The sequence below is a fragment of the Anopheles arabiensis genome, chromosome 2 (assembly GCF_016920715.1).
Source record: "Anopheles arabiensis isolate DONGOLA chromosome 2, AaraD3, whole genome shotgun sequence".
NCBI lineage: Eukaryota > Metazoa > Arthropoda > Insecta > Diptera > Culicidae > Anopheles > Anopheles arabiensis.
In genome coordinates, this window is record NC_053517.1 from 104,059,350 (window position 1) to 104,075,898 (window position 16,549).

The following is a 16,549-nucleotide window of genomic DNA, read 5'->3' on the forward strand; positions in this document are numbered from 1 at the left end:
GCGGGAACGCGCACTGTGTTCGATACATTTTATTCTATTTTAAGACGAGCGGCGAGCTTTTGCGGGGGATTTTATTCTTGCATGCCCGTTGCATCAGCTGATTTAATAACACGGACAGGGTACAGTACGACCAGCAAAGCAGCATCGTGACTTTTATGTTAAACTTAAATTATTCGTCTGCATGCAAGTGTGGCATTGCTATAGCTTATATTATTTGTATTTTTTTGTATATACCAGTGGTGGCAGGAATTTCTATTGAATAGGTACACAATATAAACAAGGCCTACTACTTGAAAGGTTGTTTGTTTAAATAAACATTAATATTAAACTTACTTACTTGCTTAACTTATTTTCTTCTACCAGATTATTATATTATCTTTAATTATTATGATTATTAATATCATATTTTTTTTTTGTTTTATTATTATTTTGATTATTATTGTTAATTTCATTATTATTATTATTTTTATTGTTTTTATTATTATTTGTATTATTATTATGATTATTATTATGATTATTATGATGATGATGATTATTATTATTATTATTATTATTATTATTATTATTATTATTATTATTATTATTATTATTATTATTATTATTATTATTATTATTATTATTATTATTATTATTATTATTATTATTATTATTATTATTATTATTATTATTATTATTATTATTATTATTATTATTATTTTTATTATTATTATTATTATTATTATTATTATTATTATTATTATTATTATTAGTTTCATTATTTTTATCATTATTATTATTATTATTATTATTATTATTATTAGTTTTATTATTTTTATTATTATTATTATTATTATTATTATTATTATTATTATTATTATTATTATTAGTGTTATTGTTGTTCCTTTTTTACTGCTCTTCTGCTCAAAAATCAGTTTATTTATAAAATATTCAACATACTACCGAATTCACTTTGTTTCTTTCTAATGCAAACGCTCTGAAGTAACTGGATCTACTGTCTCGCAATTCCGGTGCAGTAGAACACAATCAAAAATCGAATGAATTCATCCCCCACAGTAAAACCATTCCCACATTTTCCGGGTTTTCCATTCGGGTATTACTTTCTGGTGGAATTCTGTCCCGTCTGCCCTGTCTGCTTCTGGTTGCTTGTTGCTCATGTTGCCTCTCCAACTCCACCAAAGCCCCGATTCAGACAGACATTTCTGACGACAGCTGGACTCGCCCATACGCCCATCCCTTCGCCCGAGCCCGGCTGGCGTAGAACCGGAATCGGGCGTGTGAGCTTTGATTTACAATTTTATAATCCAAAAACCAAACAATGTCCAGCACAAGCAGCTCCAGCGCCGGCTACCACAGGGACGGATGGATCCCTTTTACAGAGCAGTGGGAGAGAGAGAGAGGAGAGTTCCCCGCATCCGTTGGCAATGCATTGCTGTGTGTTGCTGTCAATTAAGTTCGGTCTAGAGGTTTGTGCCTATCCTCTCCACTCCACTCCAGTGTTGGATATTTTGTGAGGGAAGGGAGCAGGATTTACGGGATGCTGTTATGGATTTGTTACGTGCGCTGGACCGTGGAAAAAGGGGAGGGACGATTTTTACCCCGAATTAAATGTTACCACCATTCGGCAATTGAGAGCAGAAGGGAGACGGGACCGTGGACGTTCAAGGACCCCATTCGCTAGAGCTGCATGATGTCGGAGGCTGAGAGCTCCAACGGACAGGGGAATGGGGGGGAGGAACTGTTTCGTGTTTTTGGTGAAAGCGAAGGATAAATTCCACTTCAACTCATCCTTTGCAACCGCAGCACAGACGCACGAGCGTACGCTGTTTGACAAAGGCGAGTTTGAAGGAGGTTGGGCGAACAATTTGAGAAATTTCGTTTCGAAAGCCACCCACCAAATAACGGAATAGCTCGAGACCCCGGGAAGCATTGGTGATTTCCCAAACGCTGGCGGGGAAGCGCATTCGGATCCACGGGGTTTCGGTATGATTGTGCCGAGTTCCAGCCCTTTTCTCATTTCCTGTCTCGGGTGCGGTACCTTCCGGAGGTGATTGAGAAATGGGCCACCGACCGGCTGGGCCGAGCGAAACAAACAAAGCTGGACATGGTTTGTTTCAGCTATGAACTGTGAAACGGTGGAAGCTGTGGAGCATTCTAGCAGTTCCACCAGTTTAACATAATATAAAACTGAGTTATGCTTTGTAAAGCAGGCGTGCCGCGGAAAATTGCAGATAATCTACGAAAATAAGGCGCTGGTGGGGAAGAGGACACGCTGTAGCATATTAGTTTCTGAGAAATCTGGTTTGATTTTCGTAATTCAAAATGAATACTTTAGAGAATACGAATAGTTTAAAACCCGACTTTCAATCATTTTCGAAATTCCACAGCTTGTCTCCTTGAGCTCGTATAAAGTGCGCCTAAATGTAGGCAATATAAATATTTTCTTTCTTCTGACTTTTTGATACTTACGATATAGTTATTAATATCGTACTGCTTATCAACTAGCATTAACTTCATAATAAACATGCATATGTTATTCTTGAACTCAATACAGACCTTTTCAATCGAATCACACCGGGTTAATCTACACTCTTCCACACTTCTGCTTCATTACACTGATTACTCCCGAACCGTACTGTCGAACCGTACGGCCGTACTGTACGTAATGAGCGCACAAGTGTTGTACTGTTATCCTACACAAGGGTGACATTTGGATGAAAAATAGAAAACGAATGGAAAATGAAAAGCAGTGATTTTCCGGGACACTATCCACTTCAAAAACCGGGAACGGGATCATCAAGGCTAGGGGTAAAAGATCCCTAAATTTGCTTCCAGTGCGCTGAATGCTAAATAAAGTGCCAGCGAGCAACAACACTACTACCATCATGATCATCATCATCATCATTACTCTTCATTTTATATTCACCCGGATAATGATTATAATCCATAATAATTGTGTTCATAAATTACAATATTTTGCGTTTCAAGTGCCCGTTCCAGTGGAGGCATCGCATTTGCACCTCCCTTACTACGGCTAGTCCACACTCTGCTACGGTTCTGCCAACAGTTTGTAAAGACAGCATTGCCTACGATGCCTAGACGATAGACGCTTCCAATTTGCTACAACACAGCACGTGAAGCGCCCTAGAGTGACTCGAAAACGATGAGCGCTGCCACCAACCTTCCACTATTCCCGGTGCGCCATTTGGCTGCATTTAAAACGGTAAACATTAGCGTCAAAACCGGCGTCCTAGCCAGACGTCCGACGCCCCTGAAAGCTTCCCAACCCCCGGCGTGAGGGTAAAAAGGAGTTACGACGCTGGCAACAGATTTGCTTAAGTGTGATCTTAACTTCTCAAGACTGCTCGTGATAATTTCTGGCCATCTCACGACGGCCACTTACCCCCGTCGACACCACTTCACCCGCAGGGTACTACTAATCCCTTGCGGAATGGTGGGCTGGAATGGTGCTCCGCTACAGCCACGTCCTGATTTATTCCATTCCGGGATGGTTTGTTTTCCCCGGGGGGCCAGCCGCCTCTAATGGTTGTTGTAGCAGCATCAGCGAGATGACTCTTTTCGCCGGCACGAACAGGTATGTACATCTCAATTAATCTCGACCGTTAGACCGGGGAATGGACGGTGGTGTGTGAATCATTCGCTGGTGCTGCAAGAGAATTTGCACCGCTCAGCAGCAAACGCCGTAGCATCATCGTTTTAAGGCAAGCTTTGCTGCCCGCTGGTGAAAGGCAGGACCTTTCGTTATCATCACTATCCACTTACCTGTCGTACACGACGGTGGTGGTGGTGCTGGTGGTCTGACGACGATCACGGCACTGTGTCCGGCACGCGCTTGCCGCTGCTGATGCAGTCGTTTTGCAGTCAGCCAGAAATCATTTGTTGAATCATCGTTTCTATTACGGTACAAGGGTGGAGCGGGATGCCATTTTGCGCTGCCGTAACTCAAGAAAAACATAAGCCAAAAAGGTGCAGCACTGGTGGGCGCCGGGATGGAAAACCTACCGAAGAGTAGCCAGCAGCTTGTGCTTCTTCTGCAATAAGCTAAATAAATTTCACGCTTACTAAGTGGTAGCAAACTGAGAAGGAGTATACCGTGTACTAGGAGTAAGGATAAAAGTCAAATAAATAACCATTTTTGCCAAGTGCATAACGGAAAATGAAGCACGCTGTTATGAATACTGAGGTACACAAAATGACTGATTTTCGTTTTTGTTTTATATTGCTCAAAAGCTTTTATTTGCATTTTATTTAATTCTGACTAAATAGGAATTTAAATTGTCAATCTTATTAGTGCGAGACATTTCGGATTGCCTCAATATGCAATCACAGCGCCCTCTAGTGGATAATTAATCTACTACGTACTAAAGCACTATCCTACTAATCACACACATTTATAGAAACATTTCCTTAACCCTACATTTAAACTGTTTTGAAAGTAATAATTTAATATTAACATTAATATATTAATTTTTATTCAACATTCCTTCCAATACTTTTCTTAGTAAAACCTCTTTTTTCTATTATTCCATTCCCAACGCAAAGCATCACAACATGTTCATTATCATCATCACCTCAACGGACGAAGTACGAAACGGTTCAATGCAACTCACAGTGCTCCTTCCCAAGCGTTCGTTCGCGTGCCGTTTCCCAAACACCACCTCCCCCTACTCCTCCACCACTTTGTTGATGGTGATGGTGAAATTGAAAAATTAATTAAAAAATTTCGCACTTTACGACGCAGGGCAACAACAGGCAGCAACAACCACAGCAAAAAGTTTGCTTTATGACCATCATAAAAATATGCTTTAAAATTAACTCTCCTCCACTGGATAACGTTGGCCTCTGTGTAAGAGGGTAGAGGGCAGAGCTTGGCTTGAGTGGCGAATGGTGTCGCTAAAGGAGATGAATTGATCCTTGAACAGAATATGCGTATTGTACTGCGCGAAACTGAAGTTCATCGGACTAATGATGGACAGATTATGAGTTTCAGGAGTTTAACGTAAGAAACAGACAAGTTTTGGTGCACTTTTCCTAGGATCATCGTCCCCTTTGTGTCCATCTACAACTTGAATCCGTTTAATTCAGTTTTATACAGTTTTTAACAAAATCTTATCTCCATCTTAGTAACCTTCGCTTTTTATCTGTTTGCATCCAGGAATTTGACAGTTCAGCAGGCGTGCTCCTGTACAACAAAATCTGATACATCGCCATCACCCTCCACCAAGCGTTTCCACCACCAACACCCAAAAAGAAGAAAGTGAGAGTGCCAACAAAAACCTTCAACAAAATGTCAGACACAAATCTGCTGCAGCTGTCAGCGGCCTGGAGGCAGCTGCCCCGCCTGATGGTACCGTTCGACCGGCAGCTTTCCAATGCTCTCCGCACGTGGGCACCGTCCTGGCAGACGCAACAGCTCGCGAGTGAAACCACCCGCAAGCTGTTCGTGGAGCTGGTCACCTTCGGGGGTGTGAACCAGTGTCGCCGGTTTGACGCACTCGCCCGGCCCGTGATAAACGACCACGGTGAAGGTGTCGTGCCGGCGAGATTGTCCACGATTGTGGTGCAGTTTCTGGTCGCCCGGTACGACGGTGGTCCGGAGCCGGCTGCACTCAGCTGCTGCCAGGTGCGTGAGTTTGGATGTCTGCTGAGCACCGAGCTTCCGCTGCTGAAGATTGTTGACCTTGAGGTAAGTCAAAAGGGGAAGAAAAAGTGTTAATAAAGTTGGAGTAGATGAACGTATTATGTCTGTTTGCAGAGCGAAACTTACTGGCGACGGGTGGTTTGGTGTTACGCCGATGAACCACTTTCTTACTACGAGCACGATTATCTTACACCGCGCCGGTTCTGGAAGCAGCACGGAATCGAGCTCAAGCTGGCCCGCATGATTGAACAGCAGGATCCGGTGTACTGGGAGCTGGAGGGTTTGGAGGACACAATCAAACGGGCAGCACCGTTCGTGAACAATCTGGTCGTGCAGCAGTTGCGCCCGTATGCGATGGTAGAACCGCTGGAAGACTACGAAGCTTACACGATTCGCAATGCTCCGGCCGATCTCTGTCACCATGGGTCACTGGCGGTGCTGGGGCATCTCGTAAATTTGACCTCCCTGTCGTTGATGTTTGGTGTGAAGCATTGGACTAAGGCGTATCAAACCCGTTACTCTCACTGTTCCCAAACGGACATCGAGCAGCTTGGAATGTAAGTGTTACCCCACAATGAAATCTTCTTTACAGAGAAAAATTCCATGTTTGTTCTCCATCTTTCAGGGGACTTCAAAAGTTGGTAAAGTTGAAAAAATTTAACCTCTCCCACACACGGCTCAACGCATCGAAACTGAAACCTCTGCTGGAATCACTAACGCCCCTCGGCCTGGAAACGATACGCCTCACACACTGCCATCTAGGCGAAGGTTGCGGCGGCCCTTTAGGACGCTTCCTGAGCCGCTTCGGCCCAACGCTTAAGCAGCTTGACCTCTCCAACAATCGGCTCGATGCGCCCGAGCTCGATCAGCTTTGCCCCGGGCTGAGCATCTACCAGGGCACTCTGGACAAACTGAACCTTTCCTACAACCCGATCGGTGAGGCGGGCGTGCTAATTCTTGGCGGTGCCATTAAGGGTCGAGCGCAACTGAGCGAGCTTCACTTTACCGGCTGCCCAATGGGCGTGGAGGGATCGTTTAGGGTAGGTGTTCGGTTTCTGGAAGTCCCACACCATCAATATAAGTTTCCCATTTTGGCTGCAGGTTATACAACTGCTCAGCTTCCACGAGACGCTGCGGAAGGTTTCGCTCAACTGCGTACCGATTAGTCCCGAGGGTGGCGACAAGTTGGTGCAAGTTTTGCTCGAAAACAACCGCATTGAGGAGGTGCAGGTGCGTGACTGCGGATTGACGGAGCGCGTACGGGCCAGGATTGGGAAGATTCTACGGAAAAATGCAAACGCAAGACATCGATCGCGACGATCGGACGGGAAAGTGGCAACTCCGCCAATGGTGCGATCTCCTGCGAGCATGTTTCAGCTCGAGCGACAAGTCTTTCCGGTGCAATCATAACTCCTCTGCACGGAAAACAAACAATTCCCTTATACTCACCAACGACAAATAAGAGCATCATTTGAATAATTCAAGTGTCGGTACCGGAACCGGGTGTTGCTTGGCAAATTATTCAAAACAAATTATTCAATACCTTTACACGCCGCCGCTGGTCCGTATGAATATGATGTACCGCTCCGACGAGCGACGGGCGCACCTTCTTCTGCGGAGTCGTTGTTGGCGCCGTTTTGAGTCGGCGCACGCTCCCAAGGAAATGATACGTGCCATCCTCGCGTGCGGGATGAAAGGCAAGGAAGCAGCAATGGTGACAATTTATGGACTGGATTAGGAGCCGGCCACACATCGTGTGTCCGGGGGGACAGGAGGGACCGCGAGTTATGAAATATATGAGCTGCTTTGTCAACTGGTGGTTGGTACGGTCGGTGTCGCCGTCGCCAGCCAGTCCGGGATGCAAATTACACATTGTTATTATTCCGAAAAGCCAGGATTTCCCCCTACACACTCACACACACATACACGTTGTGTCTGCTCATTGTAAATTCGGTGTCAACCATTGCTGCCACTGCTACGGAGGGGAGCAGAACCTTTTTCTTACCATTGTGCCCGGGTACTGGTACAAGGAACGGTCGAAGTGTCTCTATCTTTGGTCATGAATCTAACAATGCAAACTTAGCTGCTGTGTTGTCACCGTTGCCCGTATCATGGTGTTTTAAAGAGTGGCGCACAACAGACTACCCATCTCTTTCGTATCCGAGTGTATGGTCGCTTTATAAACAAAAAAGGGACGAGACAAACAAAGCCAAACAGCAACAACAAAAAACTTTCTCCATCCGATTCGATCCACGCGGTGTCGCCGGTTTTGCATGGCGCAGCATGAAGGGAGGAGTGGAAGTGGCCAAGCTGTAAGATAAGCGTAAAATATAATGCTTCCACTAATAATGCGCTCATTAAATCCAAAATTTGACAGTGAAATATTTGCATCGATAATTTATGCACCGCCAGCGCGAGCTTTTCCCGCCGCACGCGTTGCTTTTGGTGCGTACCGTTTTTGTGTGTGTTTGTTAGACGCGCAGGAAAAGCGAATTGCGGATGAGATGGGTGGCAGAAGCGTTGGCGTGGCCTTGAATTTGAACTCGAAAGGCAGTATTGGTGACACGTGGCCTGTTGTTTTTCTTCCTAAACGCTCTCACAGGAAACACGAAAAATGAACCTATTTCTTTGTTTACTTCAGTGGGGTAGTTCAATGAAACAGCCTGTGCTGTTGTAGTCCAGCTGCTCGTAATGAAAAGTGATAAAGTTTTCTGCAATTTTACTGCTTGGGTTTCGTCTTGTTCAAATATTTAAAAAACAAAATAAAAAGGAATATTGAGGCCGGAGGACATTGTCCATATTCGCTAGTGTAGTTTCAATTTTCACTAGCACATCTGGCGGCGGCTGACCGAAGCATTTTGCCTAACAATTTGGAGCCGCTCCAGAAAATATGTTATTTTTCCATGTTTTTTTACTAAAATCGGACCAGAATGCCATGTTCTCCACGTATTGCACCCATTTTTGTATCTAAAAACGAAAAAAATAATACTTTATTTTGAGATCCGGTACAAACAGTCCCTCGATGACCAAAAAAGGCTTCCACCAGAGCCGCCGCCACATGTGCTATTGAAAATTCAAATTACACTAGCGAGTACAAACAATGTCCCCCGGCCTTTATACGTTTTAATTAACTGTTGAGCTCAATTTCAGTAACAATCTTAAAGGTGAAACATAAAACCCAATGCACACGATCTACTTTACACTGATGAAATCATGATCGAAGTTGCAAGAATCATCCAGCGTTGAGGTTAGCCTCCGATTGGCAAATCGATTGAATCATTTCGCTGCGAGCTGAGAAAATATTGTGGCCATTGAAGAAAGCTGTATAAATTATTCATGAAATGAATTGGTCTACCGAATGAATAATAGCTTCATTCCCTTTCAAGGATGTAAGCCTGTAAATGTGTGTAAGGTAAGAAAATATATCCCATCGGTTTGTTTTTTTTCCTTTCCTTCCTGCAGCACAGGGAGTACCGAGCCGACTTAAAAAAAGGAAACTTTAAACCTCACCAGTACCATCTGTGACTGTGTTCCAGGGCTTGTTGGTAGCCAGTGCCACTTCCGATAAAGTGCGATCGCTTACTTTTCAACGAAGCAACACAGACCATCGTCTAGCATGAGAGAATCATAAATTGTATAAATAAAACACATACTCTCACACATACACACAAACAGCTTCAATCGGCTCAACGTCTCTCATCGAATGCTGAAAGCACTGCCCGCCTCCACCGGCATTCCAAGCATCGGGCGCAATGGGAAGAGAGAAACATTTTTGCAATAAACAAATAGTGGCTACATGAGCAAACATATGATATCGTGGAAAGAAAATGGAACCGGTAAGCCCATCACAAGGTTGACTTGGGTTCGCATTTGATTCTCGGAAATTGGAAACGATTCGAGACACGGGCACCGGTACTAAGCAGACCAGAGCATTACACAGGACTTTGATGTGATGAAAAGCACCGCAAATCGGATCATAAGGGTACAAGGGTTTGTCCGATTTGCAGTATGCTACGCGTGGCTCATAGATACTTTAACATTGGACACATTCATCCCCGGGGCAACATGTACAAACATTAAAGTGCTTCCCTGTTGTTGTTTTTTTTATTATCGTGGATGATCATCATCACTACCGCAACCATTCAATTACGGCAGTTATTCACTTTGAAGACCCATTGAAGCAGGTGCAAATTGACTGCTTCACTACGGCGACGTAACCTACAATTCCGGCGCAACAAAATTGCCACGACCGTCGTGATCAATCAAGTGATTTGTGCGGGCGTGCGGTATTGTTGTTCGGCAGTGATGATAAACGTGCGCTGGAAATTACGCAGCCAACGTGCGGCATTACCACGCCACGGTCAGCCATTTCCGCACGCTCCATGCTGTACAGCTCCGGTAAACCGTAGCTTCTGTGCCTTCATTAACGCAGCACTTTTGATTGGAGCATGCCCACATCTCGCCCAGTTTATCTCGCACGCTTTTATGATCCTTTTCATACGGATCTTTGCTGGGGAAAAGTGAATGGTATTAGAAGGACGAGAGAAGGAGGAATTATGTGCCACATTTCCTGCAAGATGCATCGACGCTTAGACTGTTGTGTTGCGCATGGCGAAAAAACGAGCCCATTTGGGCGATGTAAGATTACCTTTACAAGCAAAACATTCTCCTCCCTATGCATTTAAAATGCTTCACAAATTTTAACGGGTCATTGTCGGGTGGCAGAGAATATGAAACTGGAAGATTTAAAACCAAATAAATACGATACGCAATGTTTACGAGGTGATATTTTCGTGCTGATACGGTTGCCTGTATGGCTGGGAGGTGAGTCATTGTACGTCGTCCTGGCTGTTTATTGAACGTTTCTTTATTTACTAACGTGCAGTAACAAACCTGTCTTAAAAGTGTGCCGTTAATTTCAATGAAAACCTCCACACCATATGGCCTCCGAATAGGGATGGTAAACCATTTTTAAAGGCTATTAAAGGTGCTCTGCTTACTTCCCGCAGATGATTCTATTGAGTAGGATTTTTTTATTACCTGTAGGTATGGTAGTCAACAAGAACAGTAATAACAATTTCGCAAGAACTGTCAAGGAAACCAAGAGAACATGCTTTTATAGATGGACATTTTTAGGTGGTTTTATTTGCTAATGTCTGTCTTTCCAAATCCATCTAAAATTACGTTTAATTTAATTATCTTTCAATCGCTTCTTCACAAATAAAATAAAATGAGCAATTCATGTTAAAAAATACGTTAAAACTTAGTGATCTTCACTTCGAACGCCTAAAGGTATGTAAAATGGGTAATGTAATGTGCAACATGCGCCTAAATGAATGCAATCTTACTTTTTTATCAACCTATTCTGCATAACTCAATGACGTTTTAGCGAGTATGTACTCTGGAAAAGAGGGAATCTTATTCCAAATGGAATTACGAAATTCATCGGAAGAGACAACTAAAATGACTCTTAAAAGCTTTTCATATTCATGTATTGCCTACTTTAAGGCGTTCTGTAAGAGTCCCAGGAGGGATGTTCGCTTGAATGTTTTAGTTGTTTCGTTCTACTCTCTTATTTTCAGAAACTACTTCATTCAATCGTTCCATGGACCTTCAAACCGAATGACGCACATCGTTTATTTTAAACTACCATAATTATTCCCTTTAAAGTACAACCTTCTCGAAAACTACGAATCTACCGTAGGATTTCAATGGACGACCAATCTCCCCATTTTTTTTTGCTACCCACCTTCATTCGAGCCATTGGGCGACAAACACAACGTTATAAATATCAATTCAGACTAGCTTCCCTGCAGCTTCCTAGGAAATCCTTTCGCCCCCGTACAACTTGAAGAAAGCCGAATACCTGGCCGAAGGCATGGTTTGCAAGACCCCCTCACGATACCTATAATCCCTTGTCACGGTTTATCGCACACACACACATATACACGGGCGCGCCAAATTGTGACCGTTAAATGTGAGCACACAATATACAACGGTTTCACCGTCAAACGGTTTAAGTTGAAAACAGCCTGCGGGCGCGCATGGTTTGCTGACCGGGCTTCGCTACTCGCATGGTGGAAGGCGTGTATGGTTTGTGGGTGACAGTCCCCCACGCCTCACCCCTCATATCACTCCTCCTCAAATCATATTCAACCCTCGTGAACAGCACAGTGGAATGTAGAAAAAGAGAAAGAAATAAAAAACACACCAAAACATTTACATAACAAAGTTTAAATTGAGCTTAATATGAAGCAAAATATCTCGACAGGCGTCCCGACCGACATGAGGGCAGCAACATAACTTACAACCGCCCACCCTACCCTACCAAAATAGGCGACGTAGTGACAACCCGGCTACCCGGCTGCCCAAAAGGATCCTTCCGAACATTATCATGCTGCGATGGTGGCAGCGGTTTACGGGTGGGACACTCCGCGGCCAAGGGAACGACGCCCGGGAGCCGAATAAAAAATGTGCCTGGCTTGCTGGCTAAAAATTGGCCTAAATTAAAATTCATTTCACCACAGCGCGCGTGTCATGGTGGTGTCGAGGAAGGAAGGGAAAAGTTTGTGTCACGACCGGGACGCTATTACTAGCCCGTTGTAGGCGAACACGCCGCAAACAGCGCGCGAACACGATGAACACAACAACAACAGCGAGGGAAAGAAAGAAAAAAAAAGGATCAACTCTAAACCCATTGCCCATTCAGTTGACCGAAATTAGATCAGGAAAAATCGTCCGCAGTAACTTTTTCCCTTCGCTCTTTCTCTTTCTCTCTCTCCATCTCTCGGATTGTCTGCTCGGGACAGGCATGTGTGGGATCTTTCCACTCCCTTGAGTATTTGGTGTCCCAAATTTTCCACTTTTCTCCGCTTGGTGCTTGGTGAAAATTTACATTTAATATGCTGCCCACTGTGCGCCTTTACGGTTGCGCCGTCGTCCAGGAAGGTACGGATCATCCGGAAGTTACGATTTCGAGACGGAACCCCGAGCAGTGTTCATCCTTTTCCGCGCGGGTCTTTGGCCACGGGTGTGTAAAATACCATACTGAGGGATGAAGTATGCGATGAATAACATGCATTAACGTAATTTCTCATCCCCTCTTGTCGAGCCCGCGGCCATTCCTTTGATCGCATTTCACAACTCACAACAACGCCTCCTATTTGTTGCCCGTCGCACAGCTTGCCCGCCAGGATCCTCCGCCAGCAGCTCAAAGATCTGGTGCGCTGCGGTCGGAAAAGGATTTTCGGCTGCCGTGATTTGCCATGGTAACCACCATTCACGCGTGTTACGTGCGCACTTTTCGTGCGCTTTCGTGGAGTGGAAACTTTTCCCTTCCCCTACCTCCAATGCATGCTGCCAGCCACCTTGTATTCACATGTAAATTTGACAGATTTTCCCACTCCTTTCTCTTAGCTTTCCTTAGCCCGTTACCCAGCCCCGTTGAAGCTCGTGGAGCGCAGTTGAAGCGATCGTTGGCGGCGTAGGCGACATGCGCCGGTTCTCTTATTCGGAGCGGTCGAAAAGTTATGCGGGCACAAAAATTGAAATCAGTGTAATTTGTAGCAAACTCAATTTGGCTGATGCTGGGCTGGGTTTGATGCTGGTTCTTGCGTCCCATGTACGTATATGAAATGGCCTATGAGAGTGTGTGGTTTTAGTGTGACGAGTATGGTGGTGCCTTTGTGGTTAATTTAGCTGTAGGTTGTTTGTCCTGCCCAAAATTATGCTTTTATGGGGATGTCTTTTTTTCTTTCTTGTCCTATGAAAGTTTACAGACGTTGCGGAATAAACCACGGTTTGAGAATGGTTCAGTGGCTTTATTGGTAGTGTATGGTTCATTTGAATGAGTAAAAGTTTTTAAATTTTACTGTTAAATAGCTCCATCAAGAGAGCTTCAAATATATAGATAAGTACTCACAAACTTACATCAGGCTAGAAGAAAGGAATTACAAATAATCCAATTATAGCACATTAATATATTTATTGGTTGTTAGTTATTGCAATTTTGCTAAATTAAAATCAATTTTTTTTCCTAGCTTCGGCTGGACGTATACTAAAATTGGAACGATACAGAGAAGATTAGCATGACCCCTGCGCTAAGATGACAATGCTAATAAGATGAACGCCTAAATGTATGCATGTAAAACCTACTTCATATCAATTCGAATAGGTTAATAAAATCAAAGGAAAAAATGAAATGTCTGCAGTAAATTCTCATTCCGTAAAACTCATTAAATCTGGCAATTTCAATTCCACAAACAGTATTTCTCCCAGCTGTTCATTGATACACTCATTTCATGAAAAAGAATCCCATATCAATCGCTACAAAACCATACAAGGCATGTAATTAAAGGTTGAAATAATCACACAATTGCACACGATGAAACGAGTAACGAATTATACAGCTCCAATTGCGTGACAGCTCAATTTGACAAAAATAAAATGTCATTACGGCACACAAAACTCCCCCACCCACGCCCCGATACACACATACACACACAGGGCAAAACGATTTCGCGAATCGGAACACCTTAAAATAGACACAATCTGTTCATTCTTCTGGCATTTGCACCGTCTTTTCACATTCACAACCGTCACCTTACCTGTGCGGTGATATCGGTATGGTACGGAAGCAATGTAATAAAACCCACCACTCCACTGTTTCAATCTGTGTGCCCCTTTTCCAATCTAATTCACTTTGTCGCAATGTCTGACGGTTTCCGGGATTCGCTGCTTTCATCTTCATTTCCCCCGTAGCGGCCAAACTGTTGACTTCCGCCTTTTTAAGTGCTTCGTGCCGTGATCCCAATTCCCCCTCCCGCTTACCCGTTGCCTGTTAATCCATTCACCCTGCTCGGTCGATTCGCCTGGCAAAGAATCGAGTTGAAATAAATCATGTCGAATGTGGGATACACTTTTTCTTCGATCTTCGTCGTACGGTTTTGGCTTGTTTGCTAATTTCATTTCACTCATCGTCATCCGTCCGTCTGACAGCCGTCGTGGCGTGTAGCTGTATTTGTTCTGGCGGATCACATCACGCTTAAAAACGAGCTTCCCAAATGCGAGGGCGTGGGTGGTTCCCACTGTCATTTCCATCTGCCTTTTCTAAACATCTTAAGAATGAAAGCTTTCTGTTTAAGACTCTGTACACACACGCACACACCCGCACACTCATACTTGGCCGTGCTTCCTCATTCTTTAGAAAGTGTTCCTCCACACACACACACACACACACACACACAATGCACACCATCCTCACGTACGAAGCGGGCATGCCTGTTCTTTGCCATCCTCTGTCGATCTGTCCTGTGCTCTCTCCTCTCGCCCGTCAAACAGCGAAGCATCATCAATCCAAAACGGGGCCTCAAAATCCATTTATCTTTGCCCCGCCGACCCCCTAGGCGGTGGAGTGCGTTTCGTCTTCACCTCAGGAATGTGTGGTCCATTCTTTCCCGTCGCCACTTTTCCCTCTCATACCCGGCGTACCACCATAAAGGAAAGGATAGAAATATTTCGAATGCCGGAACAGTGCAGAGAAGGGCGGCCACCTTCCGCTGCTGCTGCGTCGGGATTCGAAGCTTCTTGTTGTTGTGTATGATGATTCGGAACCAGCACACATACACACACACATTTTCTTCCCGAATGGCTAAAAAAGAAGGGATTTCAAAGCGGCAGCGAATGGCATGACTCAGAAGGATGAAACACATTCAAAAATTATTAAGCAACTTCCGGATTGATGTTAACGATGCTCATCCCGATGATGCTCCGTCAATCATTCGCAACGAACTGAAACTGATCCACTCAGCGCTTGGTTGCAGCAGTATGAAGCGCACAAAAAAAACCCAGTCCATGTTTGAGCTTTCGGTGGCATTTTTGGGATGACTGTGCTGTACGATGAAGGCAAATAGCGTCACATTGCATGTGTTCTACCGTGCTAGGTTTAATTTTTAGTTTAAAAAAAATGTTCGAATTCACCATCAATATAAGCTATGAATAAGACGTTATATTTTCAGTAGGAGTAAATCGATGAATCTTTCAAGAAGCACATACTGACATTCTAATTACATACATTTAGGCGCCTACCCCTTATGACACATACTCCTACAAGTATGCAACAAAAGACAAATTAGTTTTAACTAAAATGTTGCTTAATAATTCAACTAAGTTGAAAAAAAACAGCTCATTTTAAGTCCATTGTTTTATATCATCCTAATCCCTTCCATCCAGAGAATCATGCGTATTGTTTAAAAAAGCATAATTCAACAACTTTTACAAAGTAACTTGTCAAACGCTCAAATCACTTCGGTGAGCTGCTTATCGACCTCACGCTCGATGTTCCCACTCAAGTGTGCCGTAAAACCACCACAAAAGCATAGGGAAAAGCACATTCATCATCTTCCGGTCCCTAGGGCGCCCGGAGGATGACCCGCGCATATCACCGCAGCAACCATATCCATCATGGATCTACACGCCAATCGGCTACAAATTTCCCCTCACAGCGGTTTGGAGAGGACCTTCAACTGGGCCTATCCCACTCGTACTGGGCGCCCAAAAAGTCCCGAAATTATCATACACCATTAGCTCCACGGGGATGGCCGTACTAGATGAACAAACCTTATCCACCCACAAACTGCCACATCCCACTCTCACCCGATGTTGGGGTTCAAATGGAGGATGCAAAACAAGTGGCTGCCTTTTACCCGCCTCAGCAAAGGTGGGTAAATTATTCATGGCTAATCTCGACCAGATCTGACAGTTTCATTTCTGTAAAGTGTGCAATCGACAGTAGCGGTTTGGGTGTTGCTGTTTTTTGCTACCGGCTGGTCGTTCATGGGGGGAAAGGGAAGGACAAAACGAGCAAAACTTAAGAAAGATAAAGAGAGGCTA

At 44.0% G+C, this 16,549-nt stretch overlaps 1 protein-coding gene and 1 non-coding gene across 2 annotated transcripts; both read left to right on the top strand.

Moving 5' to 3' along the window:
- The first annotated feature begins 5,161 nt into the window (after positions 1–5,161).
- Positions 5,162–7,138, top strand: LOC120897294. The gene is made up of 4 exons (XM_040302055.1): positions 5,162–5,704; positions 5,774–6,216; positions 6,285–6,699; positions 6,761–7,138. Exons 1-4 carry the CDS (start codon positions 5,306–5,308, stop codon positions 7,067–7,069), a joined length of 1,566 nt encoding a protein of 521 aa, XP_040157989.1. The 5' UTR covers positions 5,162–5,305; the 3' UTR covers positions 7,070–7,138.
- Positions 7,139–13,693: 6,555 nt separating this feature from the next.
- Positions 13,694–13,798, top strand: LOC120899238. The gene has a single exon (XR_005739041.1). It is a non-coding gene; the product is annotated as a U6 spliceosomal RNA (small nuclear RNA).
- The last annotated feature ends 2,751 nt before the right edge of the window (positions 13,799–16,549 follow it).

Excerpts from the sequence above, each read along its gene's own strand:
- LOC120897294 (XM_040302055.1), top strand. The coding sequence starts at position 5,306 with ATGTCAGACACAAATCTGCTGCAGCTGTCAGCGGCCTGGAGGCAGCTG. Across the intron at positions 6,217-6,284 it reads GACATCGAGCAGCTTGGAAT|GGGACTTCAAAAGTTGGTAA; the intron begins GTAAGTGTTACC and ends TCCATCTTTCAG. Across the intron at positions 6,700-6,760 it reads GCGTGGAGGGATCGTTTAGG|GTTATACAACTGCTCAGCTT; the intron begins GTAGGTGTTCGG and ends TTTTGGCTGCAG.